Source organism: Melopsittacus undulatus, chromosome 6 (assembly GCF_012275295.1).
Source record: "Melopsittacus undulatus isolate bMelUnd1 chromosome 6, bMelUnd1.mat.Z, whole genome shotgun sequence".
Lineage (NCBI taxonomy): Eukaryota > Metazoa > Chordata > Aves > Psittaciformes > Psittaculidae > Melopsittacus > Melopsittacus undulatus.
In genome coordinates this window covers 23,556,030-23,565,612 of record NC_047532.1, presented here as the reverse complement: position 1 = coordinate 23,565,612, position 9,583 = coordinate 23,556,030, and the positions used below count along the sequence as shown (strand labels likewise).

Here is a 9,583-nt window from a genome sequence, read left to right as displayed (position 1 = left end):
GATTGATAGACTGTATTTTCACAAATGCTGAAGCTATAAAATGTTCTGGGTATCTATGTTGACTGCACCGATAACAAAGTACATGTAAACGTTGCAAGTGTCCTTTAGATTAATGGATGCCAGTGCTTCAGTGCATCAATTCCTGACCTGTTAGATTCTGCAGCAATTCACAAATTAAAAAGTTGTGCCACTTCTCACCATTGATTTGCCGAGGTGAGCAGCTCCAGAGAGGAGCCTTCAACCTCGGGGCGAGGGGAAACACCGCGCCCAGGAGCCGCAGTTCTGAGCGGCGAGAGACGCCAAAGGAACCTCAGGCCTTCTGAAGGCCTTGCCCTCGAGCCGGCAGCTGCGCTGAGGCGAGCAGGGACTCACAGGGGGCGGTGCCAGGAGGGACGCGGATAAAATCCGCCTCAAGGAGTGCGGGAGCAGTGCAGGGCGCGGCAGTTGGCGCTGGCAGTGGGAGCGTATTGGGGAGCCCCAGGGCCAGGCCCGGTCTGGGGTCTCTGTTCTGGTTGCCCCGGTGGTGGCAGCATCGGCACCAGAGCTGATGAGAGGGGAAGCTGCAGCGCAGAGCTCGGGGTGTAGAAAGTGCCTGCCCTGGTCTCGTGAGGCGAGGGTGCGCAATGGGCAGGGCTGTACCCGGTGCTCTCTGGTGGAGGCCCTCCTGCAGCAGGGGCTGAGGTGCGGGACGCTGTCAATAGGCTGCAGGGTGTCAGGGAAGCTGAGAGGAAGCAGGACTGCTTGCTCCAGGCCCAAACAGCGCAGGGGCCACAAGCGGTCACCACAGTGCATACAGGAAAGGAGGAGGGCATTCCAAACCATTCACGTCATGCTCAGATCCCACATTTTCAATCTACCATCACTGTTATCTCAGTGCATTCTTAGTGCATTGACCAGTCCCTATGATGCTGCTGAGTCCCTCTGGTCTGTGATGTCAGGCTCCATCTCCTGTAACAGTCTTCCAGAGCATTAGAGGCTGTGTGCAGTGTTCATACTTGTGAATCACCTAGGCAATAGTGTCCACTGTTAAGTCCACCCCTTGATCATGAGTCCATCTTTATATTGCATCTCTGCCTTGATTTCCTGAAGTGTCATAGGCCCACCAGGCTCAAAATAATTCACCGTGCCATTCAGCAATTTCTGCAACTTGTTGCTGGGGACTCCGTACAGCTGCCTTCCATCTCCAATGCTTCCAATGCACTGGAGGGGTCCAGTGGTCCTTCTCAGTTGGTGACTCAAACACTAATCGTGCATGCAAATAAAGCTAAGATTTATCCACTGTGGCAGCAGTGAACACTGGGCGCTGCTTTACAGCATTTGGTGATGAATTTCTGTCAGACACTTCTTCACTCTCGATTTCATCATCTGAGATATCTTTTTCATCTGCTTCCTGCTCTTCATCCAGCTTTTTCAGCAGCTGAGCTGACTCTGGAGCTAGCTTTCTTGAGTGAGGGCATTGTGGCGGTCTCTATTTTTTGGATGGACAGATACAGTCTGCTAAGAACACGATTATAAGTCCCAGTATCAGTCTTGAGAATAAAGTTGCCAATGTAAACACAGCATACCAGCCCCAGACTGGTATTCCAGCATTTTCTGTTAAATAATTATGGCAGTGGCTGATCCACATTGACAACTGGAACAAAGCTGACATACTGCTCATCAGGAAAGAGGAAAGACCAAACTGTGATGAAACTGGTTCAATAGATTTCCATTCCTCGCCACTAATGAAATTTATGAAATCAGATTTAGTCCTTGTACCCCGGTATCTCCTGAACTCCCCATCTTTACAGTGATAGATGGTAGGAAGAGCTGTTATGACAAATCGTCCACTTAATCCCGGCTGCTCCGTGACATCCACTTTGGCGATGTTCACTTCCAGGTCCTCGCCCCACTCAGCAAACTTCTCCCACTCGGGCTGCAGGTTCTGGTAGGCGGGGCACCAAGGGGCATAGGACTCCACCATCCACTCTCTGTGCAGCAGCTCCCACCACATGCTGTGGCACCTTCACCAGGCTCCACTTCCCGAGTGCGGCCGCAGCCAGGCACAGCAGAGCACACAACCTCCAAACCAACACCATCTTGCCCCTACTGTCCCACATGCCCTGCCACTCATGACTGTCCAGCCTTGGGGAAAGTCTCCTGGTGCTCCTATATCCTTGTCTAACCCTAGACAAGACCCAAACCTGACTCTGCTTAGCTTTTGAGATCAGACAAAATGGTCGTGGGTAGAACACACTCTGTGTGTGTGCCAACATGGTGATCCCCATCACAATCAGCAGGCAGGTCCCAAGGGTACCCAAAAGCCATTCAAAACCTTCAGAACTCTCAAATGATGGTGCTGTACTTGTCACTGGGGCTGGTGTAACTTCCATGCTTGCCAGCTCTCCCGCCACCAGCTTCTCCTTTCCTGAGTCCAGATCTTCCTCCTCTGCCTTGCTGGGAAATCCTGCATGGTCTCCTCCATCCTCCTGGGGCTCGGCGGGCGACTTCTGGGGGATGCTCTCGGCTGTCGTGGGGCTGGGCTCGGTGGCGGGGCTCGGCTCCTCTGCCACCTGCTCCCGCTGCTCAGCTGCCGCCTCTTTCCGCTCCTCCATCGCCTCCTCCCGCTGCTCTGCTACTGCCACTTGGTCCCTGGGGCCGCTCTCACAGGCTGCTTCGGCCACCACCGGCTCCCGGGGCCACTCCTCCTCGGCTCCCCTCAGTCTCACGAAGATGGAGGTGAGGACAAGGGCAAGGATGGTGAAGAGCAGCGGGATGGCCTGGTACAAGTCCACGGCCATGTCCATCTCCCCCTGCTTCCATAGCCCGCCCATATTACAAGTCATTGCCATAAAGTACAGTGAAACAAGAACCTTAGCCCAAGCCCCACACTTGATAAACACTAACACAGCAAATACAGGCCCTAAGTAAGTTACAACATTCTGAAACCGTGAAATCAAAAGAAACCACTTTGAGAGCCAATAAATCAGCATTGTGACAAGTGACTATAAATCCGGTCAGATCTGTCATTATCTCAACCCCTCGAGCCCCACGTTGGGAGCCAAAAAGAACTGTCGTGGTTTAAACCAAGCCGCACAACTCGTTCACTCATTCCCCCTCCCCTCTCCCCCAACTCCTGAAGATTTGGGGAGGAGAATCCAAAGAATGTAGCTCCCACGGGTTGAGATAAGAACATTCCAGTAGCTAAGGTATAACACAAATCACTACTGCTACCACCAATAAAAACAATGATAGAGGAAATAAACAAGGGGAGAGAATACGATACCACCCGCCGAAACGAGCCCGACCTGGAAGAGAGCAAGCCCGAGCCCTTCCAGCTGACTCCCAGTTACCTCCCCGGGCATGACGTGCTGTGGTATGGAATATCTCTTTGGCTAGTTTGGATTGGGTGTCCTGTCTCTGCTTCCTCCCGGCCTCCCCTCCTTCCATGGCAGAGCATGAGACTCACAAAGTCCTTGATCAGAGTAAACATTTGAGCAGTAACTAAAAACATTGCTGCTATCAGCACCGTTCCCAGCCCAAAAGTCAAAACACAGCACTGCACCAGCTACAAAGGAGAAAAAATGACTGCAACTGCTGAACCCAGGACAGCCTACAAGGATTCTGGAGAGAGACTCTTAACTAGGTAGATTGTAGTGATAGAAGAAAGAGTAACAGATTCAAACTTAAACAGGGGAAGTTTAGGTTAGATATAAGGAAGAAGTTCTTTACTGTAAGGGTGGTGAGGCACTAGAATGGGTTGCCCAAGGAAGTTTTGAATGCTTCATCCCTGGCAGTGTTCAATGTCAGGTTGGATGGAGTCTTGGGTGACATGTTTTAGTTTAGTTCCAACCTCCCATGGCAGGGAGGTTGGAACTAGATGATCTTGAGATCCTTTCCAACCCTAACTATTCTATGACTCTATGATTGCACTCTGCAGTTAATGAGTTCTTTGACTATACAGAATCAATCAGAGATCCCAATAAAAACTTTTTAGATTATATGAGCTTAATTTAATAGTTCTTGCATTAGAGATAAACTCAGTATGATAGTTTGTAAAGATAGACTGCAGAGAACAGAAATTCATGTAAGTAGAAAACTAAATATAGCAAATGGTCCCATATTTGTGTATCAGTAGTCAGAATACACATAAACATCCTTGGTGAAAACACATCAGTGCTTCCAATTAAGGTAATATAATTGCATGCTTTGAAGTGGAACAATGGAAAATTCTGCCAATCCATTGTATTAATATGAGGCACAGACTTCAGAGACATAAAAATAATGTTTAATCTGTTTAAAGCATCTGCTACTATACCCTTTTTGTATAACATTTGTGTATTTTGTGTAAACACACACATTAGATCAATAAATAGATACCTAACTAGATAAATATATACTATATGAATTCTGGTCTTATCTTTCAATGTTTTCCACAGCCCATAGCTTTAAAATACTCTAAAGTTTTTACACATTGAATTAAAGTGCATTTTTAGTAGGCACAGGTGGTATGATGAAAACATGTAAGGCTAAGGCCCTTTACCAAAGAAGGAATCATCACCCTCATGGCCATAACTGAAGGAGTTTTTACAAATTGAAAAGTTAGTCTTTATGTGCACTTAGTCCTTGTAAATTCTTCCTGGACCCCCAGCAAGGGTGAAAATTGTCCTAGTGGGTGTTCTGACATTGACTTTTTTTCATTAGGAGTATAATGTGACCAGCAGCTAATTGTAGACATATATATGTAGACATATATGACCCATTTTCTTATATATAGGCTTGATGTATAGTATGAAAGTCTTTTAAGATTCTAATGCAATATTGCAACTCTCTTTTGAGCTCACAGATTTTTGGTGTCCCTGGTTTAGAATTAAAGTTTCTCCAAAAGAGGCAGAAAGCATATTATATTGATATACTACCAGAATGCTTAGGTTTTAGCCATAGATCAGGACCTTGCCTGTGCTAAATTTGTAAATCTATAGGTGGTGGGAATGCCCTAAAGTCATTAATGGGGGGGGAAGCCCTCTTCAGTGCTAACCTTTTGCTAAGATTCCTCTTAGCAGCATCAGTTGGGTACACCTTGGTAGAAAATGAGACAGTGACCAGCTTGAATCTCATCTGAGCAGGGGTGTTTTTTGTGAGACTATTTGTCCAGGCCAATTCCATATAAAGGCAGAGGTGGGAAATGTCACAGTCTCATTTTCATCAATTCAGCCGTGCCCTGGAATGATGGTGAGGGAGCACAGTGCTCCATGATACAGCAAAGCCTGGAAAATCTGGAATAATTTCTTGATGGAAGTATTCAGTCATGCAGAAAGTTAATAAATACAATGCATGCATCTTGGTTCAACAGATTTCTCATTATCAGTTGTAGTTATTAGTAGATGAAGTTTATTGGTGTTTCATCAATTATACCAATGGTTGAACAACATAAATAAATTACTGGTGTTTTTTCTTATCATATCACATACTCTTTTTTTTTTCTTATTTGTTTGTGTTAGAGCATTCTTCCATCAGAATCACCAAAATGGGTGTTTACATTTCAGTCTAGGCTCTTGGGACTTGTTTGCCTTGATTATAAAGTTGAGATCTTGTAAGTTAAACACCTCCAACTAAATCCAGCTCTTTTGTCATAAATATTTATTTATGGACAGAGTTTTGCACTGGTCATTTTTTAAAGATAGGACCTACAGTTATCTTCTTCAGATGCACTCCTGCAATAAAGTGTTCTGTACAGCTAGTATTGATTTTCTCTCTGTGTCTTTCCATGGGAAGGGAAGGCAGCTTACTAACAGAAATGAGTAATTGTTGTTTACTCTGCCTCTTCAACAGTCTGACCATTGAAGCAGTTTATCTAAAATATTGTTTGGTCACCAGTGGGGAAACTGGTCCAGGATGCAACTCTGGGCATGCAGATTTCAAAAGCAAGAAGGCAGAGGGAGATAAAGTGTGTTCATCCCCAAAAGGGGTAATTTAAATCATTGATACCGCTTCTAAAGGGCATAACACAGGTTCTTTATGCCAGTGCAGAGCAAAGGGGAAAGAGCATGTAAAATACAACCTCTCCAATTTGGAAATGCTTTAGACCCTTTTAGCATTTAATGGCAGGTTACAAAAAGGGCAGGGCAGAGAATCAGAACAATGGGTTGACACTGACACCAGGTGCCTTCAATTGCCTCGGTTTGCTGCTCCCCATAACTGGGATTTGAGTGTTGCCATCCACCAAGGCTTACTCCAGAACTAGCATTTTCCTGAGGCACAGGAAAAGGGACACAGTGTGCTGGTCTTGCTGCACCAGCCCCACGCCTTTCCTGTGTTGTGTGGGTTGTTTTTTTTTTTCCCACACAGAGCATTGGCACTGTTAGCTTCCTGACTAAAAGCCTGGAGCAAATTTCAAAGCTGAGTCTAGAAAGTCTTTGGGTGGTCTCCACCCTCGTTCCTTGACAGGATGCTCATAGACAATGTTTTTGTGTAAACCAATGGTTTTGTGAATGGCGATAAATATGTTAAGTAGGGATGTAAACTGATGGTTAACATCAGTGAATGCTATTGCACTTCGGAGGACTGCAGAACCTGCTATTGCATTTGCTGCTTTCTCTAACGTTGCTTTCATGTATCACAGCTGCAGTGCTCTGCCACAACTGTGGCTTTTTACTGAAGTTAGGGTGAATTTTGTCACTGATGTGCATGCCAGCTGTATTTTAAAGCATTAAATCTCTTGCAGCACCTGAACTGTCCTGGCCTGAAGCTACAGAGTAGACATGTAATGATATACTTTTAAGGCAAACTGCTCTACGTCTCCCTCTCTTTTGTACAAATTTTTGTTGCCAGCTAGTTGCCCTTGATGACTACCATAAATATATTCATTTTTTTCACATGATCTAAAGCACTATAGCTGAGGGAAGATGCAATTGCACAGTTTCCCTGTAATTTGAACATTATATTCTCCTAGCCTGGTGGAATCACAGAATAATTCAGGTTGGAAGGGACCTCATGAGGTCTCTAGTCCATCTGCCAGCAGGGCCAGCAGGAGGTCAGACAAGACTGCTCAGGGCTTTATTCAGCTGTTCCTTGGAAACCTCCAAGGAAAGAGATGGTACAACCTCCTGGGTCCCTGCTCCACTGCTTAGATGGTCTTGTGGTGCCCACAGTAAGCAACAAACCTACATGAGTATGGTGGCAAATAGGTGCCACTTTCCCTGCAGGAGAAGGTCTCCCACTACTGTCACGGGCTGCATCTTGTTGGTGATGCTGGCCTAAATATAGGTTGCTTCCCATAGTCTGCTACCAGGGAAATGAATCTATTTTGCAGTTGCAGATCTGCAGGTGAAGAAGGAGCCTTCTGCTTGTTGCCAGAAGTTGCAAGCCTTCAGGCTTCTCTATCTTGGGAGTGAAAACTGTTGCTTTTTTATTATTGTGGCTTCTATGTATTTTTAAGGAATTTTTAGTGTTTATGAAAAGGACACAATTGAATAACCCAGTAATGAATTCCTTGGGTAATAGCATTTTTACTTTTCCCCACTGATACTGTGTTTCAATCCTGATCTGCAAAAATCATACCTTGCGGGTTAAAACCGTAGTTCAGAGTCTTTGGCCCTAGGACAGCACCGACATGACAGACACGGATCATATAGCATGTGTGTCAGACATTCAGAATGTGTTTAAACACAAGCTCCTACAACGTTACATGGAGAATGCCTGGGGGTAATAGTGATTGTTCACTACTCAGTATTAAAATATGGGGTTGGTTTTTTCAGTATCTGCTGTCTGAAGAAAAAGAGAATAGAGAATCTTAAATAGAAAGTGCTTATAAAGAATTTATTCCTTACAATATTTTGTCAGTGCAACAGTGCCATACCAAAACACTCTGAATTTTAAAAAATGAGAAACAGGGATTTTTTATTTTTTTTTCCTCTGTGCACTTCTTAGATGCTTAGTAACAACATTGAAATTTAAAAACTAAGTACTGGAGCTTGAGTGTAGTTATGCTTTAAGTTTGGAGTATCACCCCTTAAAGGTAATGGAACTTCATCACATACACTTCATTTTAAGTGAAATGATAATCTTATTTTTATCATAAGTAATTATATGGTAATAAGCCTGTAGTTCAGAAATGAGAATGGGCTTGTAAATATATAGCAAAATATTGGAAATATGGTAAAGTAGATTATTAGTGACAAAGTAATACTTTTCAGTGCAAAATGTGTACTAAATATCAGTTTTTTTGATCAGGCAAAAGAAAGAAATGTAAGCATGAATTTGTCTTCTTCAGCAGCTGTTTCCTATGAGCACAGAGCAATGATGTGAACACAAGAAGGAAATTATTTTAAATTATTTTGCAATAGCACTTGACAAAAGTTTGCAACAACCAGTATTTCTTTGCAATTTATGGAGAATATTTAAAAATGTAAGAAAGAAGTGTTATGAATCATAGCCAGAGCTGGCCATGTATAAAAGACTGTATTGCTGTTCAGGTCATCAGGCATCTTAATGTTACAGAAACAAAAATACTCTGTGTTCAAAGGTCTATATTTACACATCTCTCTTATCGTTTGAACCATGTTTGTATTCATACATTTGTCACAGCTTTTGAGCCAAGATTTTTGTATTCTTTGTTGAAGAATAAACTTCAATAAACTTTAGTTGAATTCACCTGAAAACTTCATTGAATTCTCAAACTAAGTTACTGCCCTTCAGATGAAAGGTCACCTTTATTTTTGACTGTCAGCTGATCCGTTAGTGAGTGAACAAAGTCCTGTTTCTCAGTTCAGTTGCACAGTGAGCACTTTTTTTTTTTCACCACAAATCAATCAGCTTACTAAGAAAATTATCTGTTAAAAATACTTAGGGAAATGAATGCATAATGGAAGTGGCCTGTGTTTGAATGGGAGTATGGAAGAAAGCATTGTTTGTTAGAGACGAGTTACTAGATATTAATTAAAAACAGAATGATGGAGCTTCCAAAAAAAAATATTGAAGTACTTGACATTTAGTTTCTTGTCTCCTCTTGAGGTATTTTTGTACCACTTCCTTTCCTTCTTGAATAATATAATCTTTGTTTCCTTTACAAAATACTTTCATTGTTTTCCACTGTACTTAATTTTCAGAATGGAAACATGACCTAAGAAGAGTATTGTTGTCTGTCAAGATAAACCACAATGCATTCCTGTGCTATCTTTCCCTTGTTCTGTCCCTGTTTCTAGGCAGATATTTGTGGTCCTTTTCAGCCCTGTAAGTATTGAGGCATTGGAGGAAGAACAAAAAAAAATTTTTTAGCTGCAGGGTATAAATACCTTGAAAATAATCACAAGTGGGATCAGAGGTGCAGCAGTTTCAATATCCATAATTAAAAAGAAAGAATAGAAATACACAAATGAACGGGGTGGACCAGAAAATGGATGGGGAAAAATCCAGCTATTTCTCTCTCTGGTATTAAGGTCAAGCAGATAACTTGTGTTTTAATACTCCATTTTCTCTTAGTCAGAGCTTGCTCTACCTACCACTGTTAGGCACAGGTTAAGTTCATTCTCCATTTTATTAACTCGTCCTTATCATAAACTGCTAAGCTTGGCTCCCAGTGAACTTTTCTGTGAACCCTGCCAAA

At 43.2% G+C, this 9,583-nt stretch overlaps 1 protein-coding gene across 1 annotated transcript; it reads right to left on the bottom strand.

The window, feature by feature from the left end:
• Positions 1-1,264: 1,264 nt before the first annotated feature.
• On the bottom strand, positions 1,265-2,008 carry LOC101871189 (thioredoxin-related transmembrane protein 1-like). Its single transcript, XM_034064232.1, is given in 1 exon segment — positions 1,265-2,008. A coding segment is annotated over 1 exon segment (729 nt). The 5' UTR covers positions 1,994-2,008.
• Between the last annotated feature and the right edge of the window lie 7,575 nt (positions 2,009-9,583).